The 18,269-nt window shown below is 41.8% G+C and overlaps 1 protein-coding gene across 2 annotated transcripts in view; it reads right to left on the reverse strand.

Annotated features, from left to right (window-relative positions):
- WBP1L (WW domain binding protein 1 like) overlaps positions 1–18,269 on the reverse strand; it is a 66,991-nt gene that overhangs the window by 11,740 nt on the left and 36,982 nt on the right. For both annotated transcript variants that reach the window (XM_036735074.1, XM_036735075.1), the window contains exon 2: positions 9,839–9,941. In XM_036735074.1, coding sequence (XP_036590969.1) covers positions 9,839–9,941 — 103 coding nt within the window. The remainder of the gene's footprint in view (positions 1–9,838; positions 9,942–18,269) is intronic.

The raw sequence follows: 18,269 nt of genomic DNA on the forward strand, positions 1-18,269 counted from the left end.
ATATATGCCCCATCCAAGCTGCAAGGCAGACTAGTGAAGAAAAGGAAAAAAAGATCCTTACCAGCCTGACGCTCTAGGGCAGAAACGAAGGAAGACGGTGCTTGAGGAAGACATGTCAGAGGAACTGGCAAAGTTAACCCAGCCTTGCTTGGTAAAACCGGTCGCCCAAGGTCATTTCCCTACAGGAATTGTTTTGAATTGATCTGTCTTCTTAGGAGGTAGCACTGGTAGTTAAAGCATGCAAGAAGCCAGCATCCCTCTCCAGTTACGTAACATATGTCACTGCTGGCCGTGAGTGAGCTAGCAGATGCCTGTTTGCAAGGATGAGTTAAGCCAACTAAAAATGTTTCTCAGAGACTTGGGGGGGAGGGGGAGAAACTTTGCCAAAAGTAAAGGCATGACTGGGCACTAATCTATGTGCAGAAACAGAACAGAAGAACAGGTTCTCCTTAACTAGAACCACGTGGGAAGTAGGGTAGAAGGCATTCTGATATTGCCTATATAAAACTAACTAGACCGACCCATCCAAGGCAAGTTGGCATCACTGTCCTTCCTACTGAAGGAGAAATGTCTGGACCGATTCCTGTGGAGTTGTGCAAACTTCTCACGACATTCCCTTTTCTAGTAGGATTTCACAAACAAGGGAAAAAAAAGAAAAGTTTAAAAAAGAAAACTAAAACTAAACAAACAAAAAACCCACTAAAAAGATCCAGAAACTACATTCTTCAAAGACTGCTTTAGAAGTTGTGACCTCATTGTGGGGAATACTGTCATCTTTGGGAAAATGGAAAACATATTTTTTTAAAGCATAATCCAACGTAAAGGACCAGGTCATGCACCTCAGAGTTCATCATAAGCTTGGGAAAACGTCACTGTTCTGTTGGTGGGAAATTCTCCAGCAATAAGCCGAAGTATGCCTCCTTGATAGCCTTGGGGGCTAACATCTGGCATCTAGAGAAGGCAATGGGTATGCAAAGGGCCACAGAGATGCAGCAGAAATGAAATGTTACCACTGACAGTAGGGGGACTTCCTGACAATGCTGACTGGGCAATGCACCTCAAACTGTCACAAAGGGTAGACAGCTGTAAGCCTCCACTACACCTTTTCCCCTCCAAAGGTTAGTTCTCGGGAAGTTTAGACTATTAGAGGAGGCTGATTACTTCCCTTAAATCATTAGACAACTTGCCAGTAGAAATGAAATTATAGAAATGACAACAGATCAAAGAGATAAAGTCTCTCTTAATGCTTTTAAACCTAAAACTCTAACACACAACTCATCACCTATGACAAAAAAATTAGGTCAAGAACAATTTCTAATTTCTGTCTATGTCTCTTGGAAAACCAATCAAATGTCTGTCACAGCTGAAATAGGCTACAGAATGATATACACGAGTGACCCAGAAAGAATATTCTAATTTTGAGGTAAACACTACTGACCTACTGACATACTTAAGACAAACTGATGATAAATATAATGGGGCTACAGTCATTAAATGAATGTAGTAATACCATGCTTCATGTAATCTTTTGAAAATTCCCTGGGAACATTCTCTCCTCTGCCCTCCCCCTACCATAAAGTGCAAATCAGGGTAAAATCATCTATAAGTAAGGTTTATCTGTGATTATTCAGGTAGAGTTCCTATCTACTTCTCCACAGATTTGAATCACTGGATCATAAGATCACAGATTTAGAAATGGAGCAGATCTCAGAAAGTCATCCAGTCTAACCTCATTTTACAGGAAACTGAGGCAGCAGAGAGAGGTTTAAGAGCCTTGCCCAAAGTCATGCAAGTAGTAAGTGACAGAATTTGCTTTTGAAAAACAAATCTTTAAAAGCAAATCTATGTGTGTCCTTGGGTAAAGTTTTCATCTTTGTATTCCCAGCACCTAGCCCAAAATAAGCACTTAAATATTTATGAGTTATTTCCTCTTCCTGGGTCTTGGTTTACTCACTTATGTAAGACTGGGCATAAGAAGACATATACCATCCCAACCAAAGACACGAGGGAGTCCTACCCCACACTGCCTAACACTGCTTTATTAGAGCCAGACCTATAGCTATCTCCAGGACTGATGATGCCCCCTTTTCTTGTTGTCAACAAGGAGAATTAAAAGAGCAAGAGAAAAGGATAATGGAATGAGGCCCCGGTCATGCCCTTTGGGAGGGGGCAAGGGAGGAAGGGAGTTAACTATTCCCAGTTAACACGAATGAACTGATGGCAGAAGATAGGAAGTAGCAAGATTTCTGGGGTTTACTGTTGTTCAAAATTTAATGGCAGTTATGAAGAATTAGAAATACACTCTAAGAGGAAATCTGCCAAGGACTTCCTGGCTGAATCTTCCTTATCCCCTCCCCCACCTTCATCAGAATGGAAAAAATCCTTACCACTTCTTTGATGTCTGTTAAAATCTAGAAGGTACTAGTGAAAGTAGGTTCAAGATGGCAAAGGTCATAAAGGGTTGATATGAGTACTAGGGGCTCTATTCCAAATTCAATGTTCCTTCCATGGGGTCGGGCTTGTGTACAAAATTTTCTTCATCAGGTGAAGCCAACAACATTAAAGAGGAAAAACACTGGAGGAGGTGAAATACCAGGAATCTGGTGATCGATGGAGAAATCATCTTTAGTAGAAAAGACTCACTTATGGAATCTCGCCACTGCTAGAGTTACAAATTATTTCTGCTTTTCCTGCCCTGGTTCTCTTCTTGTCCTGCTCTTTTGTTCGCCTCACAGACAACTTGTTGAAGAGAAGATTCAATTCAATAAACATTTATGTAACTCCTACTATGTGCAGAACAGGGCTGGGTAGGGATAGAATCTGTGACTTGATTAGTATAAGAACTACTTCTACTAACGCAAGTTGGCACCATCTCTGCAGCTTATAGTCTTAGAGAGTTGTTGAGGGCAGAGAGAGGTTAAAAGACTTTCCCAGCATCACAAAGCCATCCATGTTGGAGGGATGACTTGAACCCAGGTCTCCCTGGCTCCCTAGCCACTACATCATGCTCTGTTCTCTTGCTTGACCAATACAAAGATGAATGAGACATGGTCCTTGCCCTCAGGCTTACAGCCTAGCTGAGGAGAGATAGGACAGGTATACCTAAACATCATCTAAAACCAAATATAATAAGTACATAGGAGAGGTGCAAGCTGCTAAGGGATGTTAAAGGAAGGGGAAAGCACCACTGGCTGTGTGTGGAGAGAGTATACCAAGAAAAGCTTCTATCCTTAAATCTCCCCCAGAGCCGAAAACAAAATGCCAGACAGCTGTGACCCTCTGTTTCCATATTCTCCACCTACCTGGCTCTACTAGCTGAATTCTGGGCACAAGGGACTCCTTCTGCTTGGCAGCCAATGCTCCTGGAAGGTATGTCTATCTGAAAGGAAGCATCGGCTTCATTTGCTCCTTTCAGGGCCCACTATTCCCTGGGCATAGACACCCAGAAAACAAATCAAGCTGAAAAAAGGCCTCTGTTTTATGCCAGGATAGAAGAACATGAACCCAGAAAGGGAGCTGCACTTCAAACATCTAAATACAATTTGCCTAACCTACTTCATATATTACATTTACTAGTCCATAAGCCTTTCAAAATAATAGTTTCCTCCTTTCCAGCTTCCTATTTGTAAGATTAGTAGGGATTGTCCTGGCACCTGTCCCCTCTTGGCTTCTGGTGGTCCATTCACATACCTTATTAACTACCAAATTCTCCTGGAAATTCCAGGCATTCTCTCCCACCAATTCTTAAACGGGAAGAGGAAAAGGTCCTGCTGGCAGGAACCACTCCCATAGGCTACAAGATGAGGGTTGAGTGTCAGAGGGAGATACATCCCAGCCAAGAGCTTAATTTTTTTTCCATTCCAAACAACTGACCTTTCAAGCCACCCTGTCTCCAGCCCACTGAGAGGGAAAGAGAAAGGAAGAAGTGGGGAGTAATGCTTTTGTGTGCTAGGTACAGACAAACAAATCCCCCCAAAACAGCCTAGAGGATTGTTTCCAAGTGGAAGGAAGAAATGAAGGCACAGAGTTATCTAGGAAGGTGGTCTACAATTTCACTCCAAACAGCTAGCCACAATAACAGCCTAGAACACACCTCATTACTTGTAACCTCCCTGGGCAAAATGTTTTCTACCTCTCCCTCTGATCCCAAGAGGTTTTCTCTATTCTTTATGTGGGCTAATCTAAAGTAAAAATTAAAATTTCTATTTAAATACTAGCATCTGGAATTACTTCATCTAAGTTGTGAAAGGCCAGCATGTTAGAAACATTAAAGAATTTTTCAGTACTAATCCACCCCTGAAATACCATAGCAACTTGTCTCCCAGTAACTCTTAAGGACTCAAAACAGCTTGTTACCACCAAAAACACAGTGGCATGGTGAGGATTGATTTCTCATTACCTGCTTATTGGGATACCCTGATATTCATTCACCCACAGCTTAGGGATTTGCTGATAACCCAAGGGCAAAGCAAGGTATCACTTTGCTTTAAAAACTGAAGAGGAAAGAAGAGAACACTAAATTATATGAGCTTGCTGAATAAGCAATGGAAAAACCACTAAAAGTCCTGGAGAAGCAATAATGAAAGACAGCTCCCCATCTCCCAATCCAGACCCAGGGGAGGTTACCAGGTCAGAATATTTTATACACCAGTCACACTACACTGTAAGTCTGCTTAACAGTTTTCCCTTGTCACTAGGGTAGGTTCAATCTGGAAGGAATGAGTAGGAAAGGACTGCGAAATCTAGACAGAAGGTGTCAGTCAACAGCCAATCAGCATTTATTAAGCACTTACTGAGTGCAAGGGATAGAAAGAAGAAAAAAAAAGCCAAATAGCCCCTGCCCTCAAAGAGCTTACAATTTTAGTAAGGGAGACAACAAGTGGCTAGGCTTAATTAGTTCAAATAATGAATCCCCTGATGTGGTGGCATTATTCAAATTTGCAGGGAATATTTCCATTGGGCTAGAATCCCCATATTTTACATAATTACAATTTGGAATAGTATGAATTGGAATATATTCTTCTACTTTAAAGGAGTCCTCATCTATATTAATCAGCACCTAGCTGATACAAAGTAGGTAGGGCAACTAGATTCTCAATTAACTAAGACAACTACTCTTCTTTGATAAGATCACACAAGCAATTAACTTATGGCTAGCTAAGTGGAGAAGTAAATAAAGCACTGGGCTTGGAATCAGGAACACTCATCTTCTCGAGTTCAAATCTGGCCTCAGACACTTACTAGCTGTGTGACCCTGGGCAAGTCATTTCACCCTGTTTGCCTCGGTTTCCTCATCTCTAAAATGAGCTGGAGAAAGAAATGAGAAAGTATTTCAATATCTCTACCAAGAAAACTCCACATGGAGTCACAAAGTCTAGAACGACTGAACAAGGACAGAAAGTCACTCTGGAGGGGAGAGGGGGGTAGTGGCTCCGGTGATTGGGCAGGCGGAGGGGAAAAAACACTAAAAGCCTCCTATGGAATGTCCTTCAGCCAGACAGAACTCATTCTAATGAAGGAGACAAAATGTGTACTTACACACAAATAACTGTGTACTTACAAGATATAAATCATGTAAATGGGAGGTAATCTAAAAGGGAAGGCACTACCAGATACGACTGGGAAAGGCCTCCCACAGAAAGTGATATTTGAGCTGAGTCTTATAGGAAGCCAGTCAAGCCAGGAGCTGGAGGGGACAAGGGACAGCACGGGGGACAATTCATGCAAAGGCACAGAGTCAGGAGGTAGAGGGTCATGTGTGAGCAACAGCAAGAAGGGCAATGAAGCTGGACCAAGGAGAGCATGTGGAGAGGTGTCATGTGTACGAAGAATGGAATGGTAGAAGTGAGGAAGCCAGAAGAAAGATGGCCAATAAAGGAATCTGTTATGCTTGACTATACATATTTGCAATGGGTTTTGTTTTTCTTGCTTTCTTAATAGGTGAAGGTGAGCTGGGAGGGACAGAATGTTGACCTAAAATAAAATAAAATTGAACAGATTTTTGAAAAAACTGAGAATTTTTACATTTGATCCTGGAGGTAATAAGGAATTACTGGAGTTAATTGATCAAAGCAGGTGAATATGATCAGATTTACTTTAGGAAAATTACCGGCAGCTGTGTAAAGGATAGATTGAAATGGGTACAGGCCTGAAGCAGGGAGACCAATTAGAAAGCTATGGCTCTACAATCGAAGTCCAGTTGAAAGGTGAGGGCCTGAACCAGAGAGGTTATTGTGTGAGTGGAGAGATACTGCAGACATAGAAGTAACAAGATTCACCCACTGATTGGATGTGTAGGGTGAAAATGAGGAGTTGAGGATGACACTGAAATTGTGAGCCTGAGGACTGGAAGGATTGGGGTGTCCTTGACTGTAATGGGGAAGTTTGGGACAAGCATGAGTTTAAGGTAAAAGATAATGAGCTGTTTTGGACATGTTGAAACTGAGTTGCCTACAGGACATCCAGATCAGAATGTCCAACAGGCAGTTTATGGTACATGCCTAGAGGTCAGGAGACAGACTAGGGATGGATTTAAGATCTCTGAGTCATCTGCATCAAGATGGCATGTGGGACCGTGGGAGCTGATGAGGTCACCAAACAAGAGGGTGTAGAGGAAAAAAAAGAAGAGAAGAGCTTGGGCATACACCAACAATTAGAACATGGATAATGAACCAGAAAAGGAGCTGAAAAAGAAGGCAGAACAGCAGGAGGTAAACCAAGGAAGAAGGGTCACATAAACCTAAAGGGAGCATCTGGGAAGAAAGGGTGGTCAATAGTCATACAGACAAGTCAAGAAAGATAAGAATTGAGAAAAGGCCACTAAATTTGGCCTTTAAGAGACCAGTGGCAACTGGAAAGAGAAGGTCTGCTTGAGATATGAAGCTGCAAACCAGATTACAGAGGGTCTTGAGAATGAGAGGAGACAAAGCAGAGGCAGCAAATGTAGACAACTTTTTAAAGGAGACTATAGAGAAAATGGTTTCCCTAAGAAAGGGAGAGATATAGGAGAATCAATAGCAAGTATGATCAGATCAAGTGAGATTTTTGAAGATAGGGAAGACCTTGAAATATCTATAGGCATCAGGAAAAGAACCAGTAGATAGGAAGAGACTGAAGATTAGAGCATGGGGATGATAAAGGCAGGGGTTGGGGGTGGGATGGAATCTGATGGAGAAAATGGGAGGGTATGAAATCAAGGGTACACATAGAAGCACTGGCCTTGGGGAGAAAAGACCACCTCCTCATCAAAGACTAAAGGAGGAGATAATGGCATCAATAAAACATTGAATTAAAAAAAAAAACAACAAATGTGAGATTCCTGGGTAAGTGATGACAATCACCTTGAGATAAGGTCTCTGGGACAAGGGAAGCAAGGGAAGGGTTCCAACATGACATAGACATGAGACCTCTGGGCCACTGAAAGACTGTTGGGCATAGTGCTAATGCAGCCAGGTGATCCATCAGCTCCAAACTCAGCTGGGGTTCTTCACAGGCCTCTCTATTTCAGGGGATGGGAGAGTGAAATTACTCACCCTCTGAAGGAACATTCTGCAAAACCTATATAATGTTTCCAGTTCAAGCACTAGTAGAGTTCAGAGTCGAGTAGAATTTCAGGCTAGATACTCTTAGCAGATGGCCTTTCAAAATTAGGTAAGTGGTAAATATGGCACTGACGTAACCACCCCAAGGGTCAAGCCAACTCCTCTTCTTTCTACCTATCCACAACATACACAACCTCACAGATGGTCCTGGAGAAAAAAGCCTTAACTAGTACTGCCAAATGTATGTTTAAGCTAGTAATTCAAATTCTCAAGACCAAATGAATGTAACTCCCTTTAATTAAAATGTATGCAAATTTCTACTTACATATAAATTAGAACTGGAAAGAATCAAGATCATCTAGTCCAAGTCCTTCATTTTACAGATGAAAACAGTGATGCCAGCAAGGTGGTAATCAAGTAGAACCAGTGTCAGAAACAAGATTTTTCTGACTCCCAGGACTGTACTTACTTTTTCTACTGCACCAACTGAAAAAGGGCTGGAAACCACAGATGGCCATAACAATGACTGACAGTTATGTAGTTCTTTAAGGTTTGCAAAGCAGTTCACGTACATCACCCCATTAGATCCCCAAAGTGTAAGGCAGATGTTACTGTTACCCCCATTCTATAGATGAGGGAAATGAAGGCCAGAGAAGTTAAGTAATTTACCCATAGTCACGCAGTGAGTGTCAGAAAAGGAATTCCAAGCTAGGTCTCCCCTAACTCCTTGTCCAGCATTTTCCCCACTAAACATTGGTTCTACACTGATCTTATCTCTTTAGTAGAGGGAAGATCTCTACTAGTCACTATTTAAGATTTCAGATGTGTACACCAAAGCGTTAATACTCTTACCTGTTAGCAACATCTATTTAAAAGGGCCCCAAAATCTAAAGATTGCAACCAAGGTGTTCAATCAAGGTAGTCAAGACATTAGGAGACACCCTGTTTTCCAGCGCTAAGGCCCAGCAAGCAAGCTGTGCCCTGAGCTTGGCATAACAACAATCCTCTACACTTACCCTCTGGCAAAACCACACAATTACTGTATTGCTTTGACCAGCACCAGGTGCTCTCTGAGCTCAGAAAAGCTGGGGCAAGTTCTGATCATGAAGCCCTGCTAGGAATCAAACTTGTCACTTGTTGCTGTTAGCCCTCAATGTCAGGGCTACAACTCACTGCACAACCACTGATAAGTATTGAGACCAGCCCATGCTGCCTAGGGTCCTGCCACTAGAAGTGGGGCCCCAGCACATGTGTCTAGATCCTCTCCTTGCTTGAAAACTGTTTCCCTCACTTTGAAATTAAACTTCTGTTTGATTCCTGACTCTCCTGTCTTTAGCCTGCTGTTTGGCTCCAGCCATTCACAAATCAGAGGCCAGTTCAACCCCCAGTTGACAGGAGTAAGCTCTTTCCAACCTAACTCATGACACAGATGAATTCAGTGAACTATATAATACATTTTCTACTTTGCTAATCAGCCAAAATAGTATTATCAGCTATTGCACTAACAAAAACCTCAATTTTCACTTCTCAAGTAAGGTAGGGAAATCTTAGATGTATAGTCCACACGAGCCCTGAGGTTCCTTACCTGGAGCTGAGAGAAAGAGTAAGAGAGAGAAAGGGGTGTGGGGGTGTGGGGCAGGCCTCCCTTACTCAATGAGAGAAGGTGAAGGTGAGCACTTGGAGATGAAGACAGGGCAATTACAAGGAGGAAATTCTGCCTTTGGGCCTCTCCAGTCTTCTGTACACGTCAGTAGTTCCATTCTTCAGAACAGAAGCCATTAAACCATGACCACCCTCCATCCCACCTCAAGAGACTAGGAAGCTCAGGACATCAGACATAACTAACATAACATAACATAACATAACATAACATAACATAACATAACATAACATAACATAACATAACACAATATAACTAGCAGCAGTTCCCAGCCAGGTAGGGCTCTGGTCTGTGCAGCTCAAGCCAACAAGACATCAAAGTAAGATTCCAAGGCAAAGCACTGTCTCCTAAGACAAGCTTCCTCCTTTACTCCCTCAGCTTTCTGATCACAGTGTCAGGAAGTAGTCATGGTATCTTCTCAATGTGACAAAGGGATTCTACAACCCCTATTTACACAGCCTAAAGACACCCCCCCCCCCCAAGCTGTATGGAACACCCCACTGGGACTGTGCAGACAACCCCTCTCCCCTTCCACGCTCATCAAGAGCAATCTATAAAGAGCCCAGCAGCCCCCACAACATCGGAGCCAGTCTATACAGACTACAAGAAACCAAAGACCCCCAAAGCATGAACTTACACCAGAGTTCATAGTAGTAGTTGCAGCACTGAGACTGTCCACAGCAGTGTCCTGTGTCACATATGTAGCTCTGGTTGTTGATCCCCACACAGGTTTCCTTATCCTAAGATCAAAAATATTGGAATGTATTACATTACAGCTCTTAATAAGTTTCTCTTCTCATCTGAATCCTCCAGGTAACAAAAGCAGCACAACCCTCTTATCCCAACATGTGGTTCATCCCAGAAGTGAAATTACAGAAAATGAAGCACAGATTTGGCTTATTAAGGTAAGAAGCCTAGGGCACAAAGCACATCTGTAAACAGCAACATGGGGCAAGGGGAAGAGATAATATAATTAACTTAAGCATAAGTAAAAATCTCGCATTTTTCATTGTTAAACAGAATGGTAGTATAGGGATAGAATAAACAGGGCTTAAAACAAAACTTTTCCCCCTGTAAAACTTCCTGGAATATTCACTTAAGTGTTTATTCCAGGATTAAGGTCTAGTCAGACAGGAAGGATGCTAGGTATAAAACTTGATCACTTGGGTTACATTGCAGATTACATTGCAATCTGCTTCAAAAAAGGCCAAAAACCTTGCTGCCACTGGAATTCTTCACACTTAAGGACCTGGCCCAATTCCAATCTGAACTTTCCTCATCAAAATACCCCGTTAAGTCTATATTGGTCCCAGGATTCATGTCCGTCGATTGCCTGGAATTGTTGTGAAGGAAAGGTTGCTAAGCAGCAGTCCAACAGCTGCCATATTCCATTTCAATGCACTAGTGGGTGGAGGGAGGAAAAAAAAAATCACACCTCCATTAGGATGCAAGAGCTTTCTTAAACTGATCTTGACTGCAAAGTGTTTTGAGCATGATGCATTCCACAGAGTCATCTAATACCTCCAGCTCTGCCTACTTCACTAATCCTAAAGAAAATAGCTCTCTTTGGAAGGGAAAACAAAATGACAGCACTGGGTTTGCGACTCCTTCCCGAGCTGACCTTGCACTTAGCACACATCCACACAGAAGGCTGCCAATGGAAACTTAAGTCACATGATGGGTTTCTCAGCTCCAGCCCTTATTTTATTGTACTACACTTTTCCACCTGGCCAACAGTATATACAAAAACCATAAGAATTACTGTTTTTAGGGCTTGGGGCTATAGTGCAGGTGGTGACTCTACTTCCTCTGAAATTAAATGAAGAGGACTAGAGAACAAGCCCCATGTTAGGATTTGGACCAATAATTGTACCGTCTGCTGGATTCCCTGCCACCCTTACTGGTCCAGGACATTCCTCAGCTTGAGATCTCTCACAAGTCCAAGGATGGATGTGTTTGAAAAGGGGGGATAGAGATGAGAAGAATTTGTGAAAATTTGTAAAGCATTTGTACAAGAATAAACAATCAAAACAGTAACCATGACCACCACCTCCTCACATTTGTATGGCACTTCAAAGCACATTCCTTTACAACCCTGTGAAATAGACAACGTGAGGATTATCGTTGACCCCATTTTACTTAAGAGGATACTAAGACCACAAGAGCTTAAGTTCCCTCCTCACGATCACACAGCTAGTAACTGTGTCCAGTGAAATATTGCAAACACCATGACCAGAATGTTTTGGTATACTCAAACATAAACAACCATCAACAGCACACATAAGCAAGAGAAATAAATAGTCACTTCCACTAGACTTCCATCCAGGGAAACTGGGCTACAATAAGCCGTAACTAGGGAGTGGGAGGCACAGCTGGACTGAGAGAATACACCAAAGCTGAAGTATTAGGCTCAGGATCCTAAAACCCCAAATCCGAGATGAGAAGAATTGAAACTTGAAGGTCAGCCAGAAATTCTTGTGCCTATCACAGGTCCATAGACTTAAAGCTGGAAGGTTAAAAAGTCACAGTCTCCTCACAAAAGTCTCCTCATTTTGCTGATGAGGAAATCAAGGCCAAGAGGCATAATGAGAACTAGTAGACCCAACATTACACACAACACACAAGGTCTACCAAAGGTAACCTGGGGTTGTTGTCATTAGTTGGCCCCAAGCGTAAAAATCTGAAGCTCTTCCATGAGATGCCTCCTTTAAGGCTGAGTCACTTTCTTGTTATATTTAGGGAAAGCAAATCCATGATTGCTGGTTTTGCTAGGACACACAAACTCTAATTTCAGATCAAAACATTCAGGTTTCAAGGAGCATCAACATTCCTGTTAGGCCCAGCATCCTCTCCAAATGCCATCCTTTTGGCACCAATTCATAATAGCCCAGTTCAACGTGGCCAGACAAATTCTAATAGAGGTCACATCCTGTGACACATGAAAGAATCTTGTGACACTGCTTCCCCAGAAAAATTACATGAACAAAGATACAGGCTAGCCAACTGCTCCTGAGTGTGTGCAGACTAGCATGAACCAGAACAAACCTGAAATCTCAACAAATCACATCCTTCTAACAGCTCTGTCAGCTGCTCCCTTTGCCCTCCCTCCTTCTCCTAAGACAGTAGGGTCTTACTTTTCTCTGCTTTACCTCTTCCTTCTCAGAAATATCAGGATTATAATCATCAGGATCCTCTAAATCTAGCACTTTTCAAAACTTTCCAGTGGAGCAAAAGGAGAGTTAACCTACCAGTTTATCACTGTAGTATCTCTCTCTCTCTCTATCCACACACACACACACACACACACACACACACACACACTCTCCCCAAAATCCCCAAAGTGCCCAAGGAGCATGTGTCCTTCTCCACTTTTCTTCCTTCTCTGGCATTTACAGAGTACCTGCATCCAAAGAGAAAGAGGGCAAAGTATAACTACATTCTTTCATATTCAAGCTGTCAGCCACCGCAGTACGATAATTCTGTAAAAATGCTCTCAAACTGATTGGTGAGTTTCTAACAAAGTTACTCTGTGAATAGTCCCCTTCTGTCTAGTTTCCCTATGCTGGTGGGAACCTCACCCACACACCATTATATTCTACACTTGTACTGGGGCCAACTTGTAGATTATCTAAGACAGGACATAAGGACCACCAAGAGCCAGCAGTAGTCAAAGGTCCACTGCTGACCTTTTGATGAAACTAACAGCCCATGCAAACAGCACCTCATACCTCCAGTTAGAAGACACCTGCTCCTATTTAGTAACCCCTACGGGAGTGTGAACTGTTTAAGCACAGGGAGTGGTGAGAGAAAGACGCAGTAGGAATGGAAGGAGAGACTGTAGCTTAATAAAACAGAATATTTGGGTATTTATAGTTAGATATGCCCTTTAAATTACTCCCATGTCTTTTCCTTTTGTTTCTTAAACTTTCTTCTTGAAAACTTGAACACAAATATTCTAATATACAAAAGAACAAAAAAGAGGATTGCGCACATAATTTTGCTAGGAGGCTTGTTTTGAATAAGTGAATCTGTATTAGGGATATATTAGGGAACGTGCTGAGCATAATTCAAACTTTGGTTTGCTTATGCATTATTTCTTCTGCCACATCATAATATGGAGCTCACAATCTGCAACCCTTCCAATGCCCATTTCCACAGGCAAACTTCAGGTCTTTTTCAAGGCAAAATGCCGTATTCATTGTGTAGTTTCTGCAGAAGGAACTACAGGCAAAAGAGGGCTGCTATACCCTATCCCCATATACCTATCTTTTCTTTTTTAATGTGTCACTGACAGAATGTTTGAACATTGTGTCTGTCCCTCTTTTCCCCCAAAAGCCCTGTGGGTTTTGATGCACCATTTCGTGGTGCTTTTGGGGAATGCATATGTCAAGTTACAGCAGAACTGACTGTATATGAAATTGTGAACTTCTAGGTAGTTTGTTTTTAACCTTATGCATATAAAACTTTTTTTACATGTTACATTTAATAAAGTGGTAACAAAACTGCCTTTGGATGCATAATGCAGCTGGAAAGACAGAATGAGACCAGGTTGTAAAGGGCTTTAAAATGCAGACGGAAGAGTTTATCATGTATCATAGGGGCAAAAGGGCCATCCGACACGCAGGAGGCACACATTTAATCATTCGCAGCAGAAACGCAAATAGTTATTATGTCCCATTACAATTAATACCATTTCAAAGAAGCCACCCCCTAAAATAAAGCAATGTATAGGTCCCATAGTAACAGTAACTTGGGTGGATCTAGTTACAATGAATTCACTACATCCAAACAGTCCCATACAAGAGTTTTCTTGATCTCTAGCAAATTAACATTCACAGTCTTCAATAAAAGAACTTTTTAGTGTGCAATCTGAATTGAAGGTGGTAGAGCAGACGCAACCTGAAACAAATCAATTCCACAAACACTGAACATATATTGTGCAAGGCACTAATGCTAAGTGCTGAAGGTAAAGACCAAAAAAAAAGAGGAAAAAAAGAAATTCCTTGGCATCAGGGATCTTACTGGAAGAACACAACATGTACAGACAATTATAACGTAAACCAAGGAAAGAAAGAACACTAGTAAATGGAAGATTGAAAGAAGACCTCCAAGAATGGGCACCTGAACTGAGTCCTGAAGGAAGACAAGGCAAAGGTCACAAAGGAGTTTCTCTTCCCCAGCCGTGGGGATAGCTTGTTAATTTTTGGAGGAATGGATAGAGTTCAGGGAACAGCTTGTAGTCCAATTTGGCTTAAATACAGACTGTGTAAAAGGGAAGGGGATAGAGACTGGACCTATGTGATTTCAGTGGTAAAGGCCTCCTGATCCGAGTGAAAAATTCTCTTTACCAGTGCACAAAGGAGGCACTAAATAAATGCCAGCTGAACTGAAAATGAGATGTGCAGAAAGATCCAGAAGGCTGGAGGGGGTGGTGTGGACATGAGACCTAATTTCTTCTTTTCATGTGCTAATTTACCTAGAAAGCTTATACCTCAACTTTCTAGAAGCCAGAAGTATGGAAATATGATTGGTTTCTAGCAATGAATTTCAGTTTAATAAAATTCCATTACCAAAAAACATGTTAAGGACTTGTGGAATTTATTGTAAAGACAACATAGGACAGGTGAACAACTACTGGGTTTGGCGCCAGAAGACTTGGATTCAAATAGACTTTATGACACAGCTAATGTGTAAGGCTAGATATGAACTCAAGAAGATGGGTCTTCCTGAGCCCAGGCCTGGTACTCTACTGTGCGTGCACTATGTATGGCTGCTTTAGTTGTTAGCACTCTTTAGATTCATAGGATCATAAATTTAGAGCTACAAAGGACCTTAAAGATCAGGCCTCTCCAACTTTGGTTATTTCATGATACTTTATACTTCCTTTTGTATTTGTCACATCTGCACAGCAGAAGGTAAGTGCTTGGAGGGTAAACACGTTTCACTTGTGTCCTTGTAGTTCCAGCACCTGCAATACAGTACCTTGAATATTGTGGGGCACACTATACATGTTTCTTCAATCGTATGGAACTGGGTGAGGAGAAGGACTGAGAAACCAAGATGAGGGGCTTGTCTTAAAGGAAAACAGTTTTCCTTTTAAAGTTCCACAAATGTTTCCAAAGTGAACTCAAAGCTATTAAATATTTAAAAATTAATTTAGATTTCCTACTTAAATGTATGCTTTGAATTTTAAAACTGGGAAACTGGAGGCTGCCATTTTAGCCTAAGCATGTTTCTCTTACTTTTAATATCTCTTCTTACTTCCTACCCTAAGGGAGAACCAGAGATGTTTCTTTAAATATTAACTATATTAATCTACCAGGAAGCTGATCTCATGATTCTGCTTCCTTCTTCCCTTCCTCCCTTCCAATAAACAAAAAAACTCAAAAATCCAAACCCAGGAGTCAGGAGTCAGGAAGACTCATCTTTCTGAGTTCAAATCTAGCCTCAGACTCTAGCTGTTTGACCCCAGGCAAACCATTTAACTTTGTTTGCCTCAGTTTCCTCATCTGTGAAATGAGATGGACAAAGAAATGGCAAACCACTCCAGTTTCTTTGCCAAGAAAACCCCAAATGGGGTCACAAAGAGTTGGACATGACTGAAAAAAACAACTGAAGAACAACCAGGAAATCAGGAAAGGAATTTTTGCAGAAGATAGCACCTGAGTTGTGTTCTCGAGAAAGCTAGGGATTCTACAAGGGGAGGAAGTGTGGGATGGGGAAAACTTGTGCCAAGACACACAGGTGAGAGTTACAATGTCCTATATAGTAAATAGCTACCAGGCCAGTCTGACTGAAATGGAGAGTTCTGGGGAGGGAGGTGATAAGAAATAAAACTGGAAAGGTGGTTAGACCCAAGACTACAGAGGGCTTTAAATGCCAAGCTGAGTTTTTAAAAAATATATATTATTTTATCCTAGAGGCAAGGGGAAGAAATAAAAGGGAGGAAGAGGGACAAGAGAGAAGGCACTATTATCTTGGGACACAAGACCTTGAAAGTGAAGGAGTTGGCAAAGAAGAGAAGCAAGAGACTAAAGAAAGCTGCTGAGCAGAAATATTGATCAGGAAAGGTAGCATATAACAGTGGAAAGCACCATGACCTAGAAGTCAGGAGACAGGACTTTTAGTCTTGGTTCCACATTTAACTGGTCATGTGATCTTTGGAGAGTGCTAGTACGGTACATGGAGATAGCACTGGATTTGGAATCAGAGGACAAAGATTTTAACCCTGGCTCTGTCACTTACAACCTGGGCGATGCTGGGCAAATGAATTTTCCTCTCTAGCCCTTGGTTTCCTCACCTTTAAAATGAAGTGGCAGAACTAGATTATCTATAAGGTTGATTCTATATGGATTCTGCTTTTTCCCCTTCATCAACCTCTGACAACTCTATTGTTCTAGAACTCCACAACAACCAGTTTGTCTCTGGACTACTTGTGCCACTGTTACACTTTGGCAAATCAGAGTGCATCCCAATGTGGGACAAAGATGAGGAGGAGAAACAGAGACTGACATACCAAGACTGGCTGGAAGAAACGAGAAGGTTTAACCTAGAGAAGACTTAAAGAGTGGACATAATAGCAGTCTACTAAGTATTGATTAAAAAAAAAGTCTTAATCAATGCCTTATGACACAACAAATTCCAAATAGATCTAAATATAAAACATTATGCCATCTTAAAAAATCTAGGAAACTGAAAGATTATATCTTTCATAATTATGAATGGGGGAAAATTCATAACATGGAATAGAAGATCACAAAATCCAAGAGAATGTCATGATTATATAATATCAAAAACCTTTTACAAAATAGAATCAAAAGAAAAGATACAGATCGGGGAAAAATATCTCTGCTTTACTATGTCTTATAAAAGCCTTCTGTTCAAAATTTATAGAGAATTGATATGAATTGTAAGATTTAGAGCTCTTTCCCACTTAACAAATGGTCAAAAGATCAAAGAATATGAACAGCATGATAAGAATTTAAAAGCTTAACAACAGTAATAGAAATAACCAATAATTACTTTAAAGAATGTTCAGAATAAAATATCAGAGGAATGCAATTTAAAATCCTTGAATATTGGGGGCAGAGCCAAGATGGTAGCTGGAAAGCAGGGACTTGTGTGAGCTCCCCGACAAGGTCCCTCCAAAAACCTATAAAAAATGGCTCTGAACAAATTCTAGAGCGGAAGAACCCATGAAATAACAGAGGGAAGCAGGGCTCCAGCCCAGGAAAGCCTGGATGGCCTTGGGGAAGGGTCTACCACATGGAGCTGGGAGTGGAGCAGAGCAAAGCCCAGCATGGGCTGCGCCAGGAGGAACAGGCCCTAGCACCCTGAATCAGTGAGCTGTGGCAGTTACCCACAAACAACCCACAAACACCAAAGACAACAGAGAAGGTTAGAGGGAAAAGAAGCAGGGACAGAGTGAAAAAGAATTCTTGGTTTGGCCACCACCCCAGGGGCAGTGGAGGTGGTGCAGTTCTGAGGACACAACTACAACTGCAGTTGCTTCTGGCCCCAGGGCCACCTGGTGGGAGGAATTAAGTGGCAGATCAGAGCAGGAGTGCAGAGCCTGCTTAAGATCTGAGTGAGTCAGGTCCAGATTGGCAGTTCTTGGGGGAGGAGGAGAGCGGGTGTGGCAGAGCTTGCTGTGTAGGAATAGCTCTGAAAACAGCGCAGCCCCTCAAGCTTGGGACAAAGTACTCTATACTCTACAAACAGTCATACCCTGATAAAAAACTCAAGGGTCAAGTAGTTGGCTGGGAACATGGCCAGGCAGCAAAAACTGACTCAGATTCAGACTCCGACTTTGGAATCTTTCTTTGGTGACAAAGAAGACCAAAACATACAGCCAGAAGACGTCAACAAAATCAAAGAGCCTACATCAAAAGTCTCCAAGAAAAACATGAACTGGTCTCAGGCCATGGAAGAGCTCAAAAAGGATTTGGAAAAGCAAGTTAGAGAAGTAGAGGAAAAATTGGGAAGAGAAATGAGGGTGATGCAAGAAAACCATGAAAAACAAGTCAATGACTGGCTAAAGGAGACCCAAAAAAAGACTGAAGAAAATA

The sequence above is a fragment of the Trichosurus vulpecula genome, chromosome 8 (genome assembly GCF_011100635.1).
Source record: "Trichosurus vulpecula isolate mTriVul1 chromosome 8, mTriVul1.pri, whole genome shotgun sequence".
Classification (NCBI taxonomy): Eukaryota; Metazoa; Chordata; class Mammalia; order Diprotodontia; family Phalangeridae; genus Trichosurus; species Trichosurus vulpecula.